At 43.5% G+C, this 25,323-nt stretch overlaps 1 protein-coding gene across 4 annotated transcripts in view; it reads left to right on the forward strand.

The window, feature by feature from the left end:
* Polr3b (RNA polymerase III subunit B) overlaps positions 1 to 25,323 on the forward strand; it is a 135,505-nt gene that overhangs the window by 16,306 nt on the left and 93,876 nt on the right. For all 4 annotated transcript variants that reach the window (XR_004943281.1, XR_004943280.1, XM_036169878.1 and 1 more), the window contains 4 exons: positions 286 to 403; positions 2,225 to 2,333; positions 18,126 to 18,248; positions 24,244 to 24,363. Coding sequence is in view for 2 of the 4 variants with exons in the window: in XM_036169878.1 (XP_036025771.1) it covers positions 286 to 403; positions 2,225 to 2,333; positions 18,126 to 18,248; positions 24,244 to 24,363 (470 nt within the window). In the remaining 2 variants the exon portion in view is untranslated. The remainder of the gene's footprint in view (positions 1 to 285; positions 404 to 2,224; positions 2,334 to 18,125; positions 18,249 to 24,243; positions 24,364 to 25,323) is intronic.

Here is a 25,323-nt window from a genome sequence, read left to right on the forward strand (position 1 = left end):
CAATTCTAGCCAGGGCAGCAGACCAGTCAGACACGCTGTCTTCAGAAGGTGTGTCAGCTCTGGCCCCTCTGTGTGAAGCCATGTGCTGATGCTGTCATCTGCTCACAGCAGTGTCACAGCCCCTTCAAGTGAGTGCTTGCTGGTGCCTGAAGAGATGATCATAGGCACTGGAGAGGCGGGTACAGGAGGCTCAGGGCCAGTTTGTATTGGTACGCTGGAGACCACCTCACCTACTCACACTGGTTACAGGAGCGGCGGTGAGCTCTTCTTGCTTCTTTTGGGCAGGTGGCTACTTCATTGTTAAAGGTGTCGAAAAAGTGATTCTTATCCAAGAGCAGCTGTCCAAGAACAGGATCATCGTGGAGGCAGACAGGAAAGGGGCCGTTGGGGCTTCCGTCACCAGGTACGGAGAACAGACAGGGTTTTCAAAACATTCATCGTTTCAGCAGTAGTGGGTGGTAGCTTCTCCTGGGGGGACAGTATTTCTCTAGTAGAAGATAGTGTATTTAAAACTCACCTGTTGTATAAGTCTAGGAACACAACATCGATTTCAGTAAGGTGGGCATTTGGAAGGACACTAGTTAATCTGTGCACTTTACTAATCGTAATAAGCATTAAATTAAGAAACTTTTTTTTTTTAAAGATTTATTTAACATACATTGGGGTTTTGCCTGCATATATGTCTGTTTGAGGATGTCAGACCCCCTGGAACTGGAGTTAGAGACAGTTGTGAACTGCCATGTGGGTGCTGGGAATTGAACCTGGGTCCCCTGGAAGAGCAACCAGTACTCTCAACCACTGAGCCATCTCTCCAGCCCAAATTAAGAAACTTTTAAAGAAAAAGCACAAAAGCACCCTTGAAGGTTTTCACACTCCTCTTTGGGCTTTCTGTAAGCAAGGACTGTTGTCTATAATTGCATGGTTTGTACCGCGGACTCTGCATGCTGCCGTCAGCTGTCCAGATGGCATTTTCATAGTGCGCCTGTCATCTACAGCAGCAATGCCCTGTAGGACTTCCACAGCTTCTATTCTCATGTGGTTTGAAATGTGAGGATATGAGAGCAGGATGATTGTAGCAAAGGTAAGACGCCAGTGGGCAGAGCTTCTCTTCATGTGGCCTTATTGACCCATTAGCCTGGGGGTTTGCAGGCCTCTTTCCAATGGAGAGGCAGCTAACAATAATGGCCACTTAGTGCTCACCTAAGACTTAATAGGAACCAGTCAGTTTCTTTGGTATATTATGTGTTTCAATTGTCACCACATTCCTTCAGGATAAATGACACTGTTTCTATTTCATAGCTAAGCTCAGGGTCACCTTGATTGTAAGAGGTCCTCGGTATCCATCTCTTTGAACTGTGCGGTTTTGGAGCCACAGCACTCTGGATTTGAATCCAGGAGGTCATCTTTCTGTCTGGCACTGCAGTGGGTAGTCACTTAGCTTCTCGAAGTCTCCATTTGCTCAGATGTCGTTTAGAGGGAGCTCTCAGTAAGTGTTGTCATGTGGGGATTAGAACTCGTGTGCCACATGGCAACAGAGTAGTAGGCACTTATATGTGCTGCTGTTACGGTTGGAAAGAGCTTTTGAAAGGCTTTAAGTCGTTAGGAATCTCCTAACGGAGATTCGGATAGGAAGAGCTAAACTAGGATGACTTCTTCTCACTGTGTGCCGAAACTGCGGGGAACTTACGTGTATTACCAAGTTTAAAACCTGTTTCTTCCGAGAATGTGTCCTGGCCCATTGGGATTTTTCTCTTCGGGAAAAATCAGTCATGGATATATGCCCTACACTGGATCAGAGTAACTCAGGTAGAATAAAAGTGAAAGAAGTTAAAAGTTGGGCACTGTGGCACATAACCGAAATCTTTGCACTTAGCAGGCACAAGGAGGAGCAAGGGTCTGAGATCATCCTTATGCAGCAAGTTCAAGGCCAGCCTGCTCACGAGCCCTTTCCTCAAGATCCAGCAACACACAGGGCACAGGGAAGGGAGATTAGGTCCAAGGCAGGAAGCCGCCACTGATCACAGCAGCTCCACCGCAGTTGACCGTGAAGAAGCAGCTGTGGTGTTTTTAAGTGTTCACACAAGTGCAGGAAGTTGTGTGTCTTTGAAAGCGAAATAATTAGGGATGATTTATTTGTTGAGCAGCTGACCTGACTTGCTAAGGATTGTTGCCGCTGGAGCTCCTGGGTCGGGATGCAGTGTAACTGGATTGTGTTTCCTCATAGCTCCACCCACGAGAAGAAAAGCAGAACCAACATGGCTGTGAAGCAAGGACGGTTTTATTTGAGGCACAACACTTTGTCTGAAGATATACCCATTGTCATCATATTTAAGGTAAGGCCGCAGCCCTCTTTCTGAAACTAGAAAGAACTTCTCTGCTTTCTTCTTTATTAATTACAATTTTTATCACATTTTATTTATTTTTATGTACATGTGTGTGAGTGTTGACGGTGTGTGTGTGTGTGTGTGTGTGTGTGTGTGTGTGTGTGTGTGTGTAGGCCAGAGGACCAACTGTAGAAGTCCGTTCTCCCCGTCCATCATGTGGATTTCAGATGAGCTCAGCTCATGAGGCTTGGCAGCAGCAGCACCGGCCCCCACTGAGCCTCCCACCAGTCCCTGAGTGTTGTTTTTTCATATAGAATCAGGGAAGGTAGAATTAGGTAGGCAAGGGATTCTGGGAACAGGAAGGTTTGTCTCATACATAAGTTGTATGTTCATCTGTGTTCTTTGGTTTTTAGGAGATACCAGGGTGTACAAGGACATAGTGAGGAATGACCCTTTCTCCCTTCTTCCTAACCACAGTGCTACCTAGAGATCCCACTGCTACCAGTATCTCATGAGTCTTTCAAGTGGTAGTTTACATATGCATGAGTAGAAATAGATCTGTTTAGTCGATACGTGCAGACTTGGTGTCTTCTCTGTTGTTGTGATAAAATACCAGATGACAAATACCAAAATGATAAAAGCAGAATCCTGGAAAAGGGTTTAATCTTGTCTCACCATTCACCATGGCAGGAAAGTCTCCTCTGTGGTCAGGAAGCAGAGAAGAGGGAGCTTGTGCTCAGCTCTCTGTCTCTTCCTAAAGTCCAGGACCACAGCTCAGGGCGTGCTGGAGTCTTCCCATCTCAAGAATCTAATCAAGACAGTCCCCACAGCAAGCCCAGAAGTCTGTCTTGAGGTGATTCTGAATCTCATCAGGTTGACAGTGGGATTAGCCATTACACAGACCTATTGACAGACTGTTCCAATTATGAGTGTTCCTGTAATGAGTCTTTTTCTGTCCCATCAGCCAACTTCCAAATAACGACACAAAGACTGCTTATTAATTATGGAAGCTTAGCCTTAGCTTAGGTTTGCCCCACTCTTATTAATATAATTATTAATATAAATTAACCCATTTATATTAACCTACATTTTGCCTCATAGCCTTTTACCTTTCTTTCATTCTTTTTCCTCTCTGTCTGGTGACTCTGCCTTTCTTCTTCCCATAGTCTTCTCTGTCCCTGCAAGTCCCACTTAACCTCTTTCCTGTCTCGGTATTGGCCCTTCAGCCCTTTATTACACCAATCACAACAAATACATCTTCACACAGTATACAAATATCTTACAACATTTCCCCCTTCTTGTCTAAATAAAAAGGTTTTAACTCTAACATAGTAAAATTATATACAATAAGACAATTATCAGGTAAGAATTACATTAACAATGTCCAGTCCATTTGTATTTAGCAAATTCAGAGAAAGTACTATATTATCTATCCTATCTTAGTGAGTCCAAAGTTTTGTACCTAGTTTACTTTCTATCCTAACTTGTATTACCAACACAAAAAACTATTTTTTAGACCTCAAAACATTTTTTTTAGATAGACAGTTTAAGCTTTTAGTCCCTAAACATTATAAACTTTATATCTCTTATGTAATTTTCTTTTCTGAATTTGGTAACAAAGAAAACTGGAGCATAACTTTCTTGTCTTCAACTCCATCAGAGACCCAAGAAGGATATAATATTACCTGATTAAATAGGAAGTGTAAAGCAAGCAACTTCCAAAACTAGAAATGACAGAAACAGCTGGGTGACTGGACAGTCACCCAGGGTTCCTCTGTAATGTTGGGGCATCCATCTTCAGCTTACAGGCCTAGAATATCTGAAGGACTTTTTTGTGAAGCAGGAGATTTTGAAGGACTGTCTTACCTTGTCTTGCAAAGTTTGGCAATCACCTTCTTTTGTGTCCTGCTTGTCCAGTTTGGAAGCATACTGTCAGCAGTTTAGGCAAGGGCAATTTCTTTGCCCAGTGGCTAACTTTGCCACAAATGAAAGCAAACTCCATGTGGAGGTTCTTCATTGCCCAATCCTTTCTAAAAGTAAATTGGTGCTGTCAGGAGCAGATGTGTCTCACTGTCAAGAAAAGGCCTTATGTTATGAAAACATCTTAGATGCCACATTCTGTAGGTCTCTGAAGTGTTTGAAGACCATCTGTCTATCTAGAATATATCTCTGTTTGACCTTGAAAACATGCCCAACATGGCTACAAATTTGATTGTTAGGACTAACCACTAACCTGTTATTTCTTAATCACCCTATATAGTTTGTAATAATAACTTTCAAGGACTAGAAGTTTACATTAGATTGTTAAATAAGCTGCATAGGTATAATGCCTTAAGAGTAGAAACATATATACAGTATAACAAAAATAATCTTAAGTTTGTATCAGTATATAAATTACCTTATACAAGAATAGAAACATGTATACAGTATAACAAAAATAACCTTAAATTTGTATCAATATACAAAAATTCCAATGTAAAATATGTGAGACAAGTATGTGTTTTTTTAATTCAAAAGTAGATTCAATAATCTACCCTTTTATCCTATAATCTACTCCTATATATCCGTTTTTTCTTTTAAGAACAAGATCCTTGAATCTAATGTCCTTTGTTTAGTTCCCTTCCTTACCATGACCAGCAACAATTTGCAACCAACTCCCCTAAGCAATGACAAACATCTATAGCCCACTGAACAACCAACCCCTGACCCCACACAGCATTCCACCTCTTAGGAATTTGTGCATCACATTCTTAAAATTGCTTCCTGATGTTTGGAGGCAACGGCATCTTTAGGGGATCCTAAGAAAACTGAGATAATGGTCAAGTTCTGGGGAAATTAGTTGTATTATTTTTTGTTTAGTCTCTGTATGATGGGAAAGTGTAGAGTTTATCTGATGTCTTGGCTGGATAGTCTGTGAGGTCAGACCATCTCAGACAGCAGCTTTGAAGCTGTTCTGATGCATAATTTTGAGGAAACTGCAACAGAGGCATTTTGAAAGGCTGGATTGCTTGAGCTACTTGTTTTCATTGGTGTCTGGTCTTTTTTTTTTTTTTTTCTGAAAACATATAAATTTTAAAGGTAACATTTATATTTGTATTAACACAAATATGGAATGTGTGGTGTGCACAAGTCAGCTAAAGATTAATTTTTGTTTTATGTTTGAGTAGGTAAAAGGCATCTGTTAACTTTATGTCTGTTTGGACTGTATAACCAAACCTCTCTGTATGCCATGTGTAAGGATGGCATGTAATAATAAGTCATGAGGACTCTGTAGCCAACAAGATGTATCATATTTCGTCCAGTCTCAGATCTGTTCCAATGTAGAGGGATCAGCATATATGTCACCTGTCCTGTCGTCTTTCTTATCTTTTTCCCTCATGTCTGTAGCTAAGATCCTTAGGAGGTCTCCATGGTCAAATTTGATCTCAATTTACTTTGAAGGAATCCATAGCTTTTAGTTTCCTATGGAAACAAAATCACAACCCCTCCTGCAACCCAGCGATTGACTGACTTCCATTCTGAAGCCAAGACACCCCTAAAGTGTCTAGGCTGGTTTGACTCGGCAGTCCCTCCACAATCCAGTGTCTCTCAGCAGCTGTTGTTCTCTGCTCATTAACATTCAAAAAATCCAAAATTAACACAGCTCGTATAGGGTCCAAACTCCCTGTGTTATATTTTCCATCCTTACATGCTTTATTTTTTTATATTACTTTACTCTCTTTTTAAAGACTTTGTTATTTTTAAATTATTTTTTTTATGACTGTCTATACCTATTTCCTTCTTTTAGCATCTAAGCACATTTTAAAGTGTACTCTACCTGTTTAGAGGTTTTCTGTGTCTGGTCCTGGCTTTACTGAGCGCCTACAGCGTTCTCTGAACACATGATACAAATCTTGAACTGCTATGTCAGCTGCCACATGGCTCAGCTTAGTGCATGGTGCTTGCACATGGCACCAGCAGCTAGCTAGCTCCAGCCCACAGGCAGCAGCCAGTAGCCGCACTTCTGTGTGGCGCTGAGCACTGGCCTGCCCGAGAGACTGCAGGACTAGAAACCTGCACCGGGCTCCTTGTCCAGAAATTTTCTTAGCTTTCTCAGGCCCTGTGTTTGGATATTGGGGCCTCCACATTGGACGCCATATGTTATGAGTCTTTACTTGTCCTACCAGCCAGTTCCCAAGTAACGACTCAGAGACTGCTTATTAATTATGGAAGCTTGGCCTTAGCTTAGGTTTGTCCCACTAACTCTTATAACTTAAATTAACCCATTTATATAATCTGCATTTTGCCTCATGGCTTTTTACCTTTCTTTCATCTTGCACCTCCTGTTTCCTCTCTGTCTGGTGACTCTGCCTTTCTTCTTCCCATAGTCCTTTCTGTCCCTACAAGTCCCGCCTAACCTTTTCCTGTCCCGCTATTGGCCATTCAGCTCTTTATTACACCAATCACAGCAAATCCATCTTCTCACAGTGTACAAATATCCTACAACATTTTCCAGCTTCCAGTTCATGGACATAGAAAACATGCTGTGATGTGTCACATGAGCAAGGACATCTGTAGATTCTATCTCAGGAAATTTCATATCTGCTTTTTTTATAGAATTCTGTTGTTTCTGAATAAGCATGTGTCTTTACTTATACAACTGGATTTTTAAGTTTGTTTCAGTTGTTGGCTTAGCACCTGAAAACCTTTTTCCTGTAGAAATGCTTCATTGGTATTCTTCTTGTACAGTCCTGTGGTCCATTTAGCATGTTGTAAGGTGTGCACATGTGTAACATGGCTCTTGATGACTAAATAGAGTAACAATGCGCCCAGATGGTTCTATGAGGCACGCAGGTCATCCTAGAGACAAATACTGCTCAGTAGCACCCTTCAGCTTCACTTTTGGAGTCAGCGTTCCTGTTCCACGGTGGCTTTATTGTAGAATAGACTCAACAGGCAGAGGTCCTGTGCATGGTAGTAACAGATCTGGATACAAAGGAAAATCATTTGGAGTCACAAAGAAGATGTCCTAAAGATGTCCCCAGATTGCATGGGAGTCAGAGAGGCGGGCTTCTTCAAGTCTGGTTTGTGGTTATGGGTGGGATATGCCCGTGGTCATTCACAGGTAAATAAATGCTGACTACTTAGGTTCTTTAACTTGAGAAATAACCATATTTGAAATGCAGTCATAGGAAAGAGGTTCTATGAACTATTTTCTATGTTTATTGTAGCTTCATATACTTTTGAGTTCTATAAAAGATGGAGTCATTAATTTTCTTTATAAGATGATAATCATGATAGGACCATTTATATCAAGAGTCCAGAGAGTCTCACACATGCCTGCTGTCTTACTTCCTTTCTTTGAAGTTTGCATTTTTAAGCACAGAAGGAACTTTGGCTTTTCTTAGGTGAATCCTACAGCACTCAACAGTGTCTCATGTACATGCAAAGTGATGGAGACATTTTTATCCACCAGCCTAGAGTCACATCTTCAGCAGAGGGCAGTATGTCTCCATGTATCCATGGGACTTCTATTTTTTTCTTCTTCGAAGTTTTAAACATGAGCATGACTACCACTGCTGTTTTTAGACCAGGAGTGTTAATTAGTCAGAAAGCCTGTGATCTTTGTATCATGTATGTAGAAGATGTGTAATGAGATGCATTCATGGACTAAAAATCTGGAAAGCTTGTAAACATTCCTTTTTTTGACTAGATGACCAAAGTTTAATAAAATAATTCCTCCTGTAATATTTGTTTAATATTTATGTTGTAAGCACAGAGATATAGCTGATTCAAGGTCTATCTAGAAAAAGGCTATGAATGAACAATCTGTTTTATATGTAACCAGTTAAAAATGAAGAAAGGCTCTGAAAAGTATAGTAGGTTTTTATATATTTTGCAGGTCTTTTTTTGTGACTTGTAATATACATAACAGCTTGTTTTGTGTTTTACTTGATGATAGGTTATGGCAACTTTCTGTATCACCATCATTAGTAATTATTATATTGTAATTTTTCAGTTTCCTAGACTATGATTTTAAGTATATTTTTTCCACTTGCATGTTTTCAGTCTCACACACCCTGAAATAACTGTCCTTCTCATATATGTTCATGCACATTGCTGATAGATTATAGGATTTTAATCCTGGACATGGGAGTGTATCTCTTTAACACTTGGTAAATATTATATCTGTTTTCCAGAAACGTGTTTATTAGTGATCTAGCAAGCACTATATAGCATTTAAAATAAACATTTAGAACTTTTTAGTTCAGATCAGTGAACTGAGTATTTTGATCATATATAGTCACGTTTTTTTTTTTTTTTTTTTTTTTTCAGGAATATTTCAGTCAACTGCTGAGAACTTGTGTGTTCATCACCACGTTTCTACCTGGGTGACAGTGCAGGGTAATGGAGATCTTAGAGGCAGACAGAGTTAGCCTCAATTTCTGTTTCTCCACTTAGTAGCTGTGTAACATTGGGCAGAATTCCCAAATTCTTTAGCCCTGAATAACTCATCTTTCAGGAGAAATGTCACCTACGGGGGTGATTTGTGAAACACAGATGAAATCAAAATCCCGGAAATGTGCCCTTTCTCTTTGCTGGGTCCTCTTTACCCATTGTTAGGAGCTGGGGAAAGTACACCAGGATGCTGGAGGAGGCACATCTTATCTCTTTGTGTGTTGTGTGGCCTGAAAGACCTTGACAGTCATTAGGACCTGATGGTTGTTGATTGTAACCAACAATTGCCTAAAAGTGGCAGAAGCAGCAGGGTTTCCAGACACCATGCTGAGTCTGAATATGATGGGTAGAGCTTGTAAGGCCTGGATCAGCCTTATTTATGGACTTGAATTGCCACAGAGGTTCTCCTGCCCATGAATCTTTCCCTCTTCCCATTTGGTGTCACAAGCTTTCAGCACTTGCACTGTGGTGGCATCTGTAGCCCAAAAGGATCTCCGGAACTGGGCTTTGTTCCTCAGACGCCAACTTCTATGGACCTGTTTTATCTTTAAAGGGAAACAACTACAGATTTAAAGAAGTCATCCATCGTAGTTCCCTTATTGACTGCTGTTAGCAGTGATAAATGTCAGCTCACTACAGACAGTCAGAGGCTTCTGGGTCTTGGCTCTGTTAGGAAGTTACCTTCATCAGGACCTTACATGTCTCCCCATCAGTGCAGGTCATTAGCATCATCTTCTTCCTGCCTTTAAAACTTACACTGTGTAGATGTCTGAGGACACAGTTTCATGCCACTTTGTAAAGAGTGCCTCTCCTGGATTTTGTTCTCTGTTGCTGAGTGCCAGACCTTGGGTGACACTCTTCAGACAAACTTTATCTCTGCCACTTTTTCCTAAGGTTATCATTGCGTAGAGTTTTTCTCTTGAAAATGTTAGTGGGAGTGATAAGGGTTCAGGAGTACAAAGAGTTCCACATAATGTTAGTTTTCAGGTGTCTGAATTCTGGATGGGCATTTTGTTTGTTTACATGGCGATATGTCATTTATTTGTAGCCATGACTGCTGAAGGCTAACCGGTGCTAACGCTGATTCAGTCCTTGGAGCTGAGGCTCTTTTGATAGTACCTGACTGAGTCACGGCCTGTGTTTCAGTGACCCAGTAGGGAGGGTTTAGTCTTTTGCAGGAAGGCTTTGGCAGTGCGCATGCCTTATGCAGATGGTGTCTTTCATCATTGCTGGGCATGACTTTGTTCCACAGCCTAGGCGTGCCTGGAGGGGCCAAGCAATCTGTTTAGATCCATTTTAAGCCATCCAGGCAATTTAAAAACTACTATTTAGATCCCACACCAGGACGACTTAAATGGTGATCAAATGAGGAGCGAGGAAGGTTTTTTTTTTTTCCCCACTATTATTATAAAACTCCTAAGTAGGAGATCCAGTTTGTAGTCTTTTCTTTACTTGGAAATTACTGACGTAAAATTGCTAAAATAAGCCAAGTGGCCTCTGATTTAATGGTTAAGATGTTAACACGCCTAGTTTTTGTTCTTTTGTTTAAAACATTAAAACTGGTTACTTTTTGAGCTGCTAACCTTTGAACCATAAGAGGCTACTTTACTGAATTTAATGATTTTTAATTGACATTTATCTTTAGCAGCTGCTTGGATAAATGCGTTGTATCAAATTGGAGATAAAAGGACTACAAAAATTAACAAAACATGTGATGTGAGTCTAGAAATTTGATTTGTAAAGGAAAAGTTTGAAGCCGCTTTTGGTAGTACCTGCCTGTAACCCCAGCACTGGGGAAGCTGAAGCAGGAGGGTTAACAGTCAAGGCCAGCTTGTCTTAGAATACAATTCTGTTCAAACAGTGGACTTGATTCCTCATGTTGTTAGTTTGCCCTCTGAGCTGCCTCTAAAGCATCACACTATTGTGTAGCTTTTCCTGAGGAGACATGCACAACATGTTTTCACCTCAGAAGGGGACCAGCATCTGACCAGGGAAATGATCCCATCCTATTTAGCTTGGTGAAGCGGTGGGTTTACTGGGGTTGTTTGTAGGAATGTGGTGAAGGGCTCCTGACAGGAGTGTGGATGACTCCAGCCAGCTCATCCTTGGAGCTCCCTGTTCAAAGGTGGTCACTTCCAGGGAAGAATCCCTCTCGCTCTGCAGTTTGTTCAGAGCTTATGTAACTTTGGAGAAGTACTGCCTGAATTTTATAACTTTAGTTTTTGAGACAAGGTCTCACTGTGCAGCCCTGGCTAGTCTGGGTATGTAGACCAGGCCAGCCTGGAACTCACAGAGATCTGCCCAGGTTTGAACTCACAGAGATCCATCTGCCTCTGCCTCCTGAACATTGGGATTAAAGGCGTGCGCCACCACACTTCTGGTTAAGTCCTAAAGCTATCTGTGCTTTCTGATTCCTGTAAGGTGCAGCAGCTTCCGGAGTTGCTTGAGTTTCCTCAGTTCGCTGAGGTTGTTTTTTTTGGAGGGGACGGGGGGTTTTGGGACAGGGTTTCTCTGTGTAGCTTTGCACCTTCCCTGGATCTCGCTTGGTAGACCAGGCTGGCCTCGAACTCACAAAGATCCGCCTGCCTCTAGTTCCCTGAGTTTTATGAGCCTCCCTCTTCCCTTCAGGAGGGGATATGTAAATTCAGAAATAGCTACGAAAACACACTTTGTTCTGTTGATCAGATATTTGGGGGTTATTTTGCTGGGTATGCTGGCTCAGGGTCTTTCTGTTATCAGTCTTTCTGTCTGTTGCCACCTGATGCTAAGTAACTACCAACATGGTAAGAGGCTGTAAGGTTTTTAACCTCTCAACCTTCTCACATTCTTCGTGGGTACCCTCATGATTTGGCAGTAGGAGCAGGCAGGAAACTACAGTGCCTGTAAAGAAAGCAAGCCTCCAAAAGCTGGGTAGATAATTTCTTCACACAGGGGGGAGACACCAAGTTTACTCTGCTCAGAGGAGTTGCTGCTAGGAGTTTTGGGGACATTTTCAAACTCCCCTCATTTGGTATAAAGGGACATATATCAGCTACGTAGCATCCCCTGGGTCTTCAGAATTTTCCAGGTCAAATGAGTTAACTTTGAGCCAGTAGGTCCCTTTGGTACTGCAGTAGAAGGAGGTGGATGGTGCTGCAGTAGAAGGAAGTGGATGATGGTGCTGCAGTAGAAGGAAGTGGATGATGGTGCTGCAGTAGAAGGAAGTGGATGATGATGCTGCAGTAGAAGGAAGTGGATGATGATGATGCAGTAGAAGGAAGTGGATGATGGTGCTGCAGTAGAAGGAAGTGGATGATGATGCTGCAGTAGAAGGAAGTGGATGATGATGATGCAGTAGAAGGAAGTGGATGATGGTGCAGTAGAAGGAAGTGGATGATGGTGCTGCAGTAGAAGGAAGTGGATGATGGTGCTGCAGTAGAAGGAAGTGGATGAAGGTGCTGCAGTAGAAGGAAGTGGATGAAGATGCTGCAGTAGAAGGAAGTGGATGATGGTGCTGCAGTAGAAGGAAGTGGATGATGATGGTGCAGTAGAAGGAAGTGGAGGATGGTGGTGCAGTAGAAGGAAGTGGATGATGGTGCTGCAGTAGAAGGAAGTGGATGATGATGCTGCAGTAGAAGGAAGTGGATGATGATGGTGCAGTAGAAGGAAGTGGATGATGGTGCTGCAGTAGAAGGAAGTGGATGATGATGCTGCAGTAGAAGGAAGTGGATGATGGTGCAGTAGAAGGAAGTGGATGATGGTGCTGCAGTAGAAGGAAGTGGATGGTGCTGCAGTAGAAGGAAGTGCGTGATGGTGCTGCAGTAGAAGGAAGTGGATGATGGTGCTGCAGTAGAAGGAAGTGGATGGTGTTGCAGTAGAACGAAGTGGATGATGATGGTTCAGTAGAAGGAAATGGATGATGGTGCTGCAGTAGAAGGAAGTGGATGGTGCTGCAGTAGAAGGAAGTGGATGATGGTGCTGCAGTAGAAGGAAGTGGATGATGGTGCTGCAGTAGAAGGAAGTAGATGATGCTGCAGTAGAAGGAAGTGGATGATGATGATGCAGTAGAAGGAAGTGGATGATGCTGCTGCAGTAGAAGGAAATGGATGATGATGGTGCAGTAGAAGGAAATGGATGATGATGGTGCAGTAGAAGGAAATGGATGATGATGGTGCAGTAGAAGGAAGTGGATAATGGTGCTGCAGTAGAAGGAAATGGATGATGATGTTGCAGTAGAAGGAAGTGGATGATGATGCTGCAGTAGAAGGAAATGGATGATGATGGTGCAGTAGAAGGAAGTGGATGATGGTGCAGTAGAAGGAAGTGGATGATGGTGCTGCAGTAGAAGGAAGTGGATGATGGTGCTGCAGTAGAAGGAAGTGGATGATGGTGCTGCAGTAGAAGGAAGTGGATGATGATGCTGCAGTAGAAGGAAGTGGATGATGGTGCTGCAGTAGAAGGAAGTGGATGATGATGGTGCAGTAGAAGGAAGTGGAGGATGGTGGTGCAGTAGAAGGAAGTGGATGATGGTGCTGCAGTAGAAGGAAGTGGATGATGATGCTGCAGTAGAAGGAAGTGGATGATGATGGTGCAGTAGAAGGAAGTGGATGATGGTGCTGCAGTACAAGGAAGTGGATGATGATGCTGCAGTAGAAGGAAGTGGATGATGGTGCAGTAGAAGGAATGGGATGATGGTGCTGCAGTAGAAGGAAGTGGATGGTGCTGCAGTAGAAGGAAGTGCGTGATGGTGCTGCAGTAGAAGGAAGTGGATGATGGTGCTGCAGTAGAAGGAAGTGGATGATGGTGCTGCAGCAGAAGGAAGTGGATGATGGTGCTGCAGTAGAAGGAAGTGGATGATGATGCTGCAGTAGAAGGAAGTGGATGGTGTTGCAGTAGAACGAAGTGGATGATGATGGTTCACTAGAAGGAAATGGATGATGGTGCTGCAGTAGAAGGAAGTGGATGGTGCTGCAGTAGAAGGAAGTGGATGATGGTGCTGCAGTAGAAGGAAGTGGATGATGGTGCTGCAGTAGAAGGAAGTAGATGATGCTGCAGTAGAAGGAAGTGGATGATGATGATGCAGTAGAAGGAAGTGGATGATGCTGCTGCAGTAGAAGGAAATGGATGATGATGGTGCAGTAGAAGGAAATGGATGATGATGGTGCAGTAGAAGGAAATGGATGATGATGGTGCAGTAGAAGGAAGTGGATAATGGTGCTGCAGTAGAAGGAAATGGATGATGATGTTGCAGTAGAAGGAAGTGGATGATGATGCTGCAGTAGAAGGAAATGGATGATGATGGTGCAGTAGAAGGAAGTGGATGATGATGCTGCAGTAGAAGGAAGTGGATGATGGTGCTGCAGTAGAAGGAAGTGGATGATGGTGCTGCAGTGGAAGGAAGTGGATGATGGTGGTGCAGTAGAAGGAAGTGGATGATGATGCTGCAATAGAAGGAAGTGGATGGTGCTGCAGTAGAAGGAAGTGGATGATGGTGCTGCAGTAGAAGGAAGTGGATGATGGTGCTGCAGTAGAAGGAAGTGGATGATGGTGCAGTAGAAGGAAGTGGATGATGATGCTGCAGTAGAAGGAAGTGGATGATGCTGCAGTAGAAGGAAGTGGATGATGGTGTAGTAGAAGGAAGTGGATGATGGTGCTGCAGTGGAAGGAAGTGGATGATGATGGTGCAGTAGAAGGAAGTGGATGGTGCTGCAGTAGAAGGAAGTGGATGATGGTGCTGCAGTAGAAGGAAGTGGATGATGATGCTGCAGTAGAAGGAAGTGGATGATGGTGCTGCAGTAGAAGGAAGTGGATGGTGCTGCAGTAGAAGGAAGTGGATGATGGTGCAGTAGAAGGAAGTGGGTGATGGTGCTGCAGTAGAAGGAAGTGGATGATGGTGCTGCAGTAGAAGGAAGTGGATGATGATGATGCAGTAGAAGGAAGTGGATGATGATGCAGTAGAAGGAAGTGGGTGATGGTGCTGCAGTAGAAGGAAGTGGATGATGATGGTGCAGTAGAAGGAAGTGGATGATGGTGCAGTAGAAGGAAGTGGATGATGGTGCAGTAGAAGGAAGTGGATGATGGTGCTGCAGTAGAAGGAAGTGGATGATGATGGTGCAGTAGAAGGAAGTGGATGATGATGCTGCAGTAGAAGGAAGTGGGTGATGGTTCAGTAGAAGGAAGTGGATGATGATGCTGCAGTAGAAGGAAGTGGATGATGATGGTGCAGTAGAAGGAAGTGGATGATGATGCTGCAGTAGAAGGAAGTGGGTGATGGTGCTGCAGTAGAAGGAAGTGGATGATGGTGCTGCAGTAGAAGGAAGTGGATGATGGTGCTGCAGTAGAAGGAAGTGGATGATGGTGCTGCAGTAGAAGGAAGTGGATGATGGTGGTGCAGTAGAAGGAAGTGGATGATGGTGCAGTAGAAGGAAGTGGATGATGATGGTGCAGTAGAAGGAAGTGGATGATGGTGCTGCAGTAGAAGGAAGTGGATGATGATGGTGCTGCAGTAGAAGGAAGTGAATGATGATGCAGTAGAAGGAAGTGGATGATGGTGCAGTAGAAGGAAGTGGATGATGCTGCTGCAGTAGAAGGAAGTGGATGATGGTGCTGCAGTAGAAGGAAGTGGATGGTGCTGCTGCAGTAGAAGGAAGTGGATGATGGTGCTGTAGTAGAAGGAAGTGGATGATGGTGCTGCAGTAGAAGGAAGTGGGTGATGGTGCTGCAGTAGAAGGAAGTAGATGATGGTGCTGCAGTAGAAGGATGTGGATGATGGTGCTGCAGTAGAAGGAAGTGGATGATGATGGTGCAGTAGAAGGAAGTGGATGATGGTGCAGTAGAAGAAGGAAGTGGGTGATGGTGCTGCAGTAGAAGGAAGTGGATGATGGTGCTGCAGTAGAAGGAAGTGGATGATGATGGTGCAGTAGAAGGAAGTGGATGATGATGCTGCAGTAGAAGGAAGTGGATGATGGTGGTGCAGTAGAAGGAAGTGGATGATGGTGCTGCAGTAGAAGGAAGTGGATGATGATGGTGCAGTAGAAGGAAGTGGATGATGATGGTGCTGCAGTAGAAGGAAGTGGATGATGGTGCTGCAGTAGAAGGAAGTGGATGATGGTGCTGCAGTAGAAGGAAGTGGATGATGGTGCTGCAGTAGAAGGAAGTGGGTGATGGTGCTGCAGTGGAAGGAAGTGGATGATGGTGCTGCAGTAGAAGGAAGTGGATGATGATGCTGCAGTAGAAGGAAGTGGATGATGGTGTAGTAGAAGGAAGTGGATGATGGTGCTGCAGTAGAAGGAAGTGGATGATGATGCTGCAGTAGAAGGAAGTGGATGATGATGATGCAGTAGAAGGAAGTGGATGATGGTGCTGCAGTAGTAGGAAGTGGATGATGGTGCAGTAGAAGGAAGTGGATGATGGTGCAGTAGAAGGAAGTGGGTGATGGTGCTGCAGTAGAAGGAAGTGGATGATGGTGCTTCAGTAGAAGGAAGTGGATGATGATGGTGCAGTAGAAGGAAGTGGATGATGATGCTGCAGTAGAAGGAAGTGGATGATGGTGGTGCAGTAGAAGGAAGTGGATGATGGTGCTGCAGTAGAAGGAAGTGGATGATGATGGTGCAGTAGAAGGAAGTGGATGATGATGGTGCAGTAGAAGGAAGTGGATGATGGTGCTGCAGTAGAAGGAAGTGGATGATGGTGCTGCAGTAGAAGGAAGTGGATGATGGTGCTGCAGTAGAAGGAAGTGGATGATGGTGCTGCAGTAGAAGGAAGTGGGTGATGGTGCTGCAGTGGAAGGAAGTGGATGATGGTGCTGCAGTAGAAGGAAGTGGATGATGATGCTGCAGTAGAAGGAAGTGGATGATGGTGTAGTAGAAGGAAGTGGATGATGGTGCTGCAGTAGAAGGAAGTGGATGATTATGCTGTAGTAGAAGGAAGTGGATGATGATGCTGCAGTAGAAGGAAGTGGATTATGGTGCTGCAGTAGAAGGAAGTGGATGATGGTGCAGTAGAAGGAAGTGGATGATGGTGCTGCAGTAGAAGGAAGTGGATGATGATGATGCAGTAGAAGGAAGTGGATGATGGTGCTGCAGTAGAAGGAAGTGGATGATGATGGTGCAGTAGAAGGAAGTGGATGATGATGATGCAGTAGAAGGAAGTGGATGATGGTGCTGCAGTAGAAGGAAGTGGATGATGATGATGCAGTAGAAGGAAGTGGATGATGCTGCTGCAGTAGAAGGAAGTGGATGATGATGGTGCAGTAGAAGGAAGTGGATGATGGTGCTGCAGTAGAAGGAAGTGGATGATGGTGCTGCAGTAGAAGGAAGTGGATGATGGTGCTGCAGTAGAAGGAAGTGGATGATGGTGCTGCAGTGGAAGGAAGTGGATGATGGTGCTGCAGTAGAAGGAAGTGGATGATGATGGTGCAGTAGAAGGAAGTGGATGATGATGCTGCAGTAGAAGGAAGTGGATGATGGTGCTGCAGTAGAAGGAAGTGGATGATGATGATGCAGTAGAAGGAAGTGGATGATGGTGGTGCAGTAGAAGGAAGTGGATGATGGTGTAGTAGAAGGAAATGGATGATGATGGTGCAGTAGAAGGAAGTGATGGTAGCAATGGAGTTGGCCTTATCCTGGAAGAACAGTGAGGAGCTGAGGTCTCTAGATAGATGCCTCTCAGTAGTTTATGGGATGATGGCCTTGAAGTTCTGCATTGCAACTGGGAACTCCCTTTGCTTCTCTTTGTGTGGAAGAGAACTGAGGAGAAAATGACAAGCTTGACTTGACAGTTATCCTCTGTTTTGGTCTTCTCTCAACGCAAAATGAAGACGTTTTGGTGTAAATATGACTTTCCCCTGACTTCTAAGAAGCAGGTCATTACTATACCAGGAGATGGCTAGTGGGATTACACTGTGTCTCTCCACATGGCAGCATTCTGGCTGTGTGTGAGGAAGTGAGTGAGTACAGGACCATGAGGTGGCCACTGCCACCTTGCAACACTTAAGAAGGTTCCTAGTCAGGCACACTCATTTTCAGCAGTGTTCATTGGAGGTCTTGCTTTAGTTTGCTCTTGTTACTGTGACCCGGCCTTCCCACTAGACTTTCAAGCCTCATGTCTTCATAGTAAAACTCTTAGACTATTTAAAAAAATTGGGATGATTGTACACATGAAGAAATGCTTGAGGGTGTTTGCTTTCCTCTTCCTAATGACAATTGCTATTTCAGGTTCTCGTGCAGCTCAGGCTCTGGCTGCCAATGCCAGATGGCACCGTTTCTGAGAGAAGAGCTGGCTTTTGCTTGGAAGTAATACCCACAAACAATGCCAGATTAGCATAAGCAAATGTCAGTGAGTGAGCACAAAGCCAACACTCTCTGTCTTTTCTTCTCTTTCTAGGCCATGGGTGTTGAGAGTGACCAGGAAATTGTGCAGATGATTGGAACAGAGGAGCACGTGATGGCTGCATTTGGGCCCAGCTTGGAGGAGTGCCAGAAAGCTCAGATTTTCACACAGATGCAGGTGTGTCCTTTCATGGCATCCATTGCTGTGGATTGAGTCTTCAGTGCTGTTCATCTCAATAAGCCACCATTGCAGTGGCTTTGGGGGTGCAGGGTGGGGAAGGGGGTTGAGGAGAAGAGCAACACAGAAGTTCCTTTGACTCACTTCTGGAAACTGGAGGAAGGAGCCGCTGCGCCAGTCATCAGAAGAGGGCTTCGTGCAGAGGAGGCTTCTCCTGTGCTTCAGTAATGACACCATTTGCCCTATTTGTCCAAGGGATGGTGCACTTTTAATACCCTGGCAGTTCCCACCTGAGACTTCTCTGCTTTCATTCTCTTTGATAGCCTTTTGGTGGTGGTGTTGGGTGGGTTGTTATGATAAACCACTGTGACTAAAAGCAACTAAAGGAAGAGTTCGTTCTGGCTTGCAGTTCCAGAGGGATAGCGTCCATAGTGGTATCGGAAGTATGGTAGCAGAAAGCAGGGGCAGGAAGCTAGCCAGTCACATTTTCATCGACACGGAGTCAGGAGAAAGCAGGAATTGGGGCAAGGTCACCCTCACATCTCACCCCCAGTGACACTTCCTCCAACATAGCTCTACCTCTTGAAGGTTCCATGACCATCAACTGGGGACCGAGTGTTCAAACTCATGAGCTGTGGAAGACATTTCTCATTTAACACAACAAGGACCCAAACAGGGCTTTGCGTACATAGCAGATACTCTACCAATGAGCTGTGTCCTTAGTTCTTAATGTCTGTTCATTGCCAACTCCCAATTTATCTATTTAGTCTTCATCCCATTTTCTGAATTCCTAATTACTTCAGTATCAAGAAAGGTCCAGGAATAGTTCCTTTTATTCCCCCAGATTCTTCACTGGCCTCAGTTATTCCTGGTTAGAACCTTGGAATCTAAGGACAAGATTCAAAGATGATGTTAGGGAACTCCATGTGTGTAAACATAATTTTAAAAAATAATTATAATTCCTTTTTCATGTGGGAAAGTCCTCATAGTAGTAGGGCTTTTTAGTCTGATAGTCACAAGGTGTTTTGCTAACTCTCTGAGTCTATGTGGCATTTCTTATACCCTCTGGGAGCTAGGGATGCCCTCCTATAGAACTAGATTAGATGGTTTGAATTTGTCAATATGTACATTTTCTAGCCTGTGAGATACAGGAAAATATAAATCCCGGGTTCCTTTCTTCTGGCCACCCTTGATGCATGTAGAGAGAACATTCTCACTTACTGTCTGTTTATGTGTTCTGAAATCAAATAAGTCATGGATGGATTTTAGATGAAGTCATGCACTTTGGAAGGTTGCTGTCATACACTTCAGTGTGTGTATCCAAAGCACATCACTAGGGGCCGCTCCTGACTGCTTTACTCTTTCTCCAAGGTGAGTGGAAATTGACTCAGATAATTGGACAAATAACATCAGGAAACAGTATGTTGATTAGGAAGTACTAGTTTAGGCCTGTCTTGAAAGTGAAATACTTGAATGTTCATTATAAAAAATCAAGGAATCATGTCCAGGGATCTTGGAACATAGAGAGGAAACATTAAGAAATGAAATAGAAAATGAACATTTGTCCTGTGAACAGGAATATAGGCTCAGCTTTGGGAGACTTGCTGTCTGTCTGTGACAAAAGAGTGTTCTAATGGTAACAGAGGGCTCTGATAGTTTCCTTCCACATTTTAACCATTGTTGGTCAGATAGTCCTCAGCATTGTAGAACTGTGTAAGCAAGGCCACAGTGGGTTAGAAACTCACATTCCTATCTGTTAGTAGATACTCATGGAAAATTTTCAGCTAACTCAATTAGAATAGGTTGGAGAAAAGATGGAAGAGAGATATAATTAGTTAACTTCAGAAAGAGAAATGTTTTGTTTCCCTGAACAGAAAGTAGGGATTTGCAAGTGCCTAAGGTCTGCATGCTAGGTTAATAATAATCCAAAATGTTTAGTACGTTGAAGATATAGCATTGGTTATGAAAGCATGAGTGTTCTCTCCTATTCTGAATGAGGACGGGGAAAGTGCACTTCATTGTGGACCAGTGCTGTGTGACAAAACTTTTCCTGGGGAGATACAGCACACCAGATTAGGATCTCGGGACAGACCAAGGTATGGGCACCACCACAGTCCAACCTGGTGATCATTGAGTTTTATTGGAAGCATATGGTGAGGGCTTACTTACAGGAGCAGGGTGACTCAGACAGCTGTATCACCAGAGCCCACCCCAGCATGAGTGACAACTCACAGAAGTTGGGAACTTGGAGCGCACAGCACAGCCTACAAAGCAGCTCAACAGGTTGGAGAGTGTCCTTTCATGACCCAGGTCTAAAGCTCTTCCAGGCAACTTGTCTGGTTTTTGTTTCTTCCAAGCTGCTGGTCTTAAGTCTTCTTGGCAGCTTTTTTGTTGTTGTTGTTTTTTCTTTTAGTCTCTTTTGCAGTTCTAGTCATCTGAGAGGAACTCTCAGCTTCATTTGGCAGGGAGGGGCCTAGTGAATCCACTCAGTTTCAGGGACTTCCTGAAGCTATCTTGAGTTGTTTAGCTTCCTACTCAAGAATCTTCTTTGTGAGATGGAATGTCTCAATTTTGGAGGAAACTGTTACACCACAAATAGCCCTTTTGAAGATGGGATGCTTCAGTGAATTAAATGAAGAAGTGTTTTTTGTTTGTTTATTTGTTTTTATGCAGTTTTTAGCCTCCACCATTTATTCTGTTCTAAAGCCTTAGCTGTATATTGTTTATATGTTTTTCATCATTGTCAAGGGCTCTGGTTCTTTCCTTTTGGGAGATGTTGCTAGGAATAATATTTTGGCCTCTCTTGATAAGCTGTTTCTTCAGCCCTCACACAGTGAGGAAGTGGCATTGTTAGGTACCTAGGGAAGAGACAGCAATGTGACACCAGAAGGGATTCCCCTCTCCTTGCATCCCTCTCATTTTTCCCCTCAGAGTGAGGAATCCTGCACCCTTCCCCAAGGAGAAAGCTGTAATGGATGTCTCAGTTAGAGAACATCAAGCTGCCTCTTTGCTCTTGTTTCCTGCGGAGTGGGCTTGCTCCAGGCAGTCTCTTTGTTGTTGCTCACTGACAGTCACTATGTGAGGGCTTCAGGGTCTGCCTCCATCTAAGCTGTGACTTCACACAATGGACAATGTTTCCCACAGGTTTCCCACTGCCCACCAGTTCTCACCACCCCACAGTCCCCTACCCCACCCTCTGGTATTATGATGATTTTATCTCATTTGTTCCTGAGCTTGTTATGGAATTAGGCTGTGTATAATGTGTCTAACTTTCACTAAGCATACTGTCTGAGATTTCCCAAGATTTTTTTGTTGTTGTTTGTGTTCCTTTTTGTTGTTTTTTCATGGAGTCTGTCCTGTATTGCTTAATAATATTCTACTGTATAACTGGACCAGTTTTCCCTTTTTGTATTGATGTTCATTTGGATCTTCTTTCTTTTGCTTTTATGAACTGTGCCACCATTGACAAGTCTTTGTATGGGCAATTTTATTCTTTTGGGTAAATACATAGGAGTTGAGTTACTGGGCCAGAGAACAGTGCATATTTAACTTTTATAAAGTTGAAACTTTTCCTATCCCCAAATGATCATTCTATTTTGTATTACTGGCCACAGTATACAAGTCTGATTGCTTCTTGTTCTCACAGTATTTGGTGGTGTGTTTTTTAAATTTTAGATGTTTTATTGGGTGTGTAGCATTATCTTATTGTAGCCTTAATATTCTTTTTTTTTGGAGCTGAGGATCGAACCCAGAGCCTTGCGCTTTGTAGGCAAGTGCTCTACCACTGAGCTAAATCCCCAACCCTTAATATTCATTTTTAATGGCAAATTATGTCATGTGCTTTTCATGTGTGAATCAGCCACTGATTTTCTTTTGAGGGGTTCGGACTATTTATTTGTTCACTGTCTGCATTCAGTTGTGCATCTTTTTATTAATGAGTTCAAGAATCCTTTTAAAAATAAAGTCTGGTGTTGGGAATTTAGCTCGGTGGTAGAGCGCTTGGCGCAAGGCCCTGGGTTCCATCCTCAGCTCCAGAAAAAAATAAAAATAAAAATAAATAAAATAAAAAATAAAGTCAGGCATGGTGGCACATGTCTTTAACCCCAGCATTTGAACTCTGTGAGTTCAAGGACAGCCTGGTCTACAGAGTGAGTTCCAGGACAACCATGGCTACACAGAGAAACCCTGTCTTAAAAAAACTAAAGCAAACGGAAAAGTCTGGATATAAATCCCGTATCCTTCTATACTGTAAACACTGGCAGCTCTTTTGTTGCTTCTCTGGTCTCTTTCTTTCACAGTGCTGTTTGTTAGTAGTTATGCGGCGCTAGGAACACGTCCCGAACACGACAGAATCACGGGAGAGTTTTATTAAAGAGGATAGAGGTGACAGGCCTGTGTGAAACACACGTGGGGAGAGAGAGAGACAGAGACTGAGAGCCTCGCGCAAGATGGCGCCGGCTTTTTAAAGGTTGGGCCGCGCATGCGTACAGGGACTCCTGTGGGTACTCCACGCATGCGTGTAGATTACATGGCTGCGCGCGCGCTTTACGCAACCATGTAAGGCCACAGAGTCCCGGTCCCGCGAGATGTCTGACCCGGAGATGGCTATTCTACACCGGAAATAGTTAGGCGGTCCGCCGGGCAAGCCCAACCGTGTAATTGTCTATCACTGTTTACCTTTGACAAAACCAAGGTATCAAAAAAGCTGTGTTTTGTCTTTTACATCATTACCTCTGTATCCTGGAGATCTTCCCTACTCCACTTGGGAATGTTTTGTGTCTTTTTCTAGAAGTCATACAGTTTTAATTTCCATACTAGTTATAAAGTCCTTTTTTTGTTTTTGTTTGTTTTTTTAAGACTAGGTAGCTCTGGCTGTCCTGGAACTCACTCTGTAGCCCAGGCTGGCCTCAAACTCAGAGATCCTCCTGCCTCTGCCTCCCGAGTGCTGGCATTAAAGCCGTGTGCAGCAACACCTGGCAGGTGTCAAGTCTTCCCTCTGATTTGTTTTTTCCTCTTGGCTTCATTCAGAGGCCCGGGCTGCGTGCTCATGTTTGGGTCCCTAGTTGTGTTTACTCAAAGGGCGGTTTCTTTCTCGCTGACTTGTTCTGACTCTTTGTCAGGAGTCAGTTGGACACTCCGTGTGAGCTTGTTAGGGCTTGTGGTTTCTTCCCGTCTGTCCTTCCCCACACCACTCTTAACATCTTTGTCGTTCCTGAGGTTTTGTTTCTTTGTTTTTGAGACAGGGTCTCTCTATGTGTCCCTGCTGGCCTTGAACTGACAGAGATCCGCCTGCTTCTGCCTCCCAAGGCTTGAGATTAAAGGCCGTGCGTGCTCTGAGTGCCTGGCTCCCGCGGCTTTGTAGTTGAAAGCATGTTCTTCTCAGCTATCCAAGTCCTGTGCACAGCCTTGTAAACGAGAGAACCTAGGGCTTTGGAATCAACCAACTTGGAGTTGTTTAAAGCCCGACGGGAATAAAATGATCTGTTGTTAATTTCTTGGTTAATTTGGAAAGAATTCGAACTGTACATCGTGTTATTAAGTCATCTAGTTCATGACATTCATCCTGCATTTATTTGGGTTTTGTTTTTTCTGTAGTTCTTAGATCTTGGCGTGGTTTGTTTACTTGGTTTTTTGTTTGTTTGTGTGTTTGTTATGTTTTGTTTTTTTTAATGGGAACTACAACATTCCACAGTGATATTCTGAATGAAGAATTGATGGCTTCCTTATACACACACAAACACATTTTTTCTTTTTCTCAATTCCCTATAAATAGTTATGTGCCAATTTTATAGGAGTAAGACAATTTAAAAATGCAAGGGGAACCAGTGTGTTGGGTAGGTAGTGTGCTGTAGTGTTTGTTATTGATTCATCATGTTGTCTTTTTTCCCAGTGCAGCAGTCTGTGTAACCAGGTCCTTGACTTCTTTGCTTATAACAGCGCGTCAGCACTGATGATCCCAGTGATGTAATCAAACCCTACTTTGTTTTTCTTATAGGCGTTAAAATATATAGGGAATAAAGTAAGAAGACAAAGAATGTGGGGAGGTGGACCAAAGAAAACAAAAATAGAAGAAGCGAGAGAACTCCTGGCTTCTACCATTCTGACCCATGTACCTGTGAGTAATCGCCAACTCTGAATGACATTTGTGAGACTCACTACTTCCTCCCCAAGATTCTGGAATGCGGCATACACTGTTTGGTGTGTCCCCAAGAGCTAATACTAAGAGGACTGCACTGCCCTGTTGGGACTCAGCTCCCGTTATCAGCAGTCAGTGTCGGTAGTCAATGTTGCCTGTGCCATTTTTTAAAATGCTCATTGGCTGAGTCATCCCCATGACCTTGAATCCCAGAGTGTCTAGCTTCCATCCCTCACAGGGAAGACTCTCTCTTCCATAGCTGGGTGGTTTGCCTTGTCACCGGACTGGTGAGTGCAGAGAGAAGCTGGAGCCTGCCTACTGGCCTTGAAGTGGGCCATGTTTATTTTCTGTTAACCATTGTAGGTCAGCCGTGGTGGCATGTGGGGTATTTGCAGGAGTCGTTCTCTCCCTCAGGGAATGTGTATGCCCCTTTTGCTAAATCAGAGCTACCAAGTGGGCCGTCATGGATGATCTAATTCCAGGGTCACAAACTGTACCTTCAGGGAATCTGTGGATGTAGACTGGCTTTGTAGTGACATTCAGGTTCAGTTTTCTTACCTTAAACACTTTAAGCAAATAATCTGTATGTCTGTACTGCTCTGTGGCTTCTGTCTGTATATCTGTGATCTGATTCAGAGCATTTGAAATTCTTATTGAAGCTGTGTGGGAACTGAGTTTTAAGTTCTTTTGGATGATTGAAAAGAGTTTAAAATTCAAAACAGCAAAAGGGGATAATGTGAGCAGTGAGATGCTGGAGACACGATTGTTCAGATCCTTGGATAGTGTGAGCAGTGAGATGCTGGAGACACGATTGTTCAGATCCTTGGATATGTGAGCAGTGAGATGCTGGAGACACGATTGTTCAGATCCTGGTTTGGAACTCTGGGTTTTCCTTGCACTAATGTGAGTTTTTCTGAACTTAATTTTCTCCATCAGGAT

Source organism: Onychomys torridus, chromosome 20, assembly GCF_903995425.1.
Source record: "Onychomys torridus chromosome 20, mOncTor1.1, whole genome shotgun sequence".
In the NCBI taxonomy this organism is placed as follows: domain Eukaryota; kingdom Metazoa; phylum Chordata; class Mammalia; order Rodentia; family Cricetidae; genus Onychomys; species Onychomys torridus.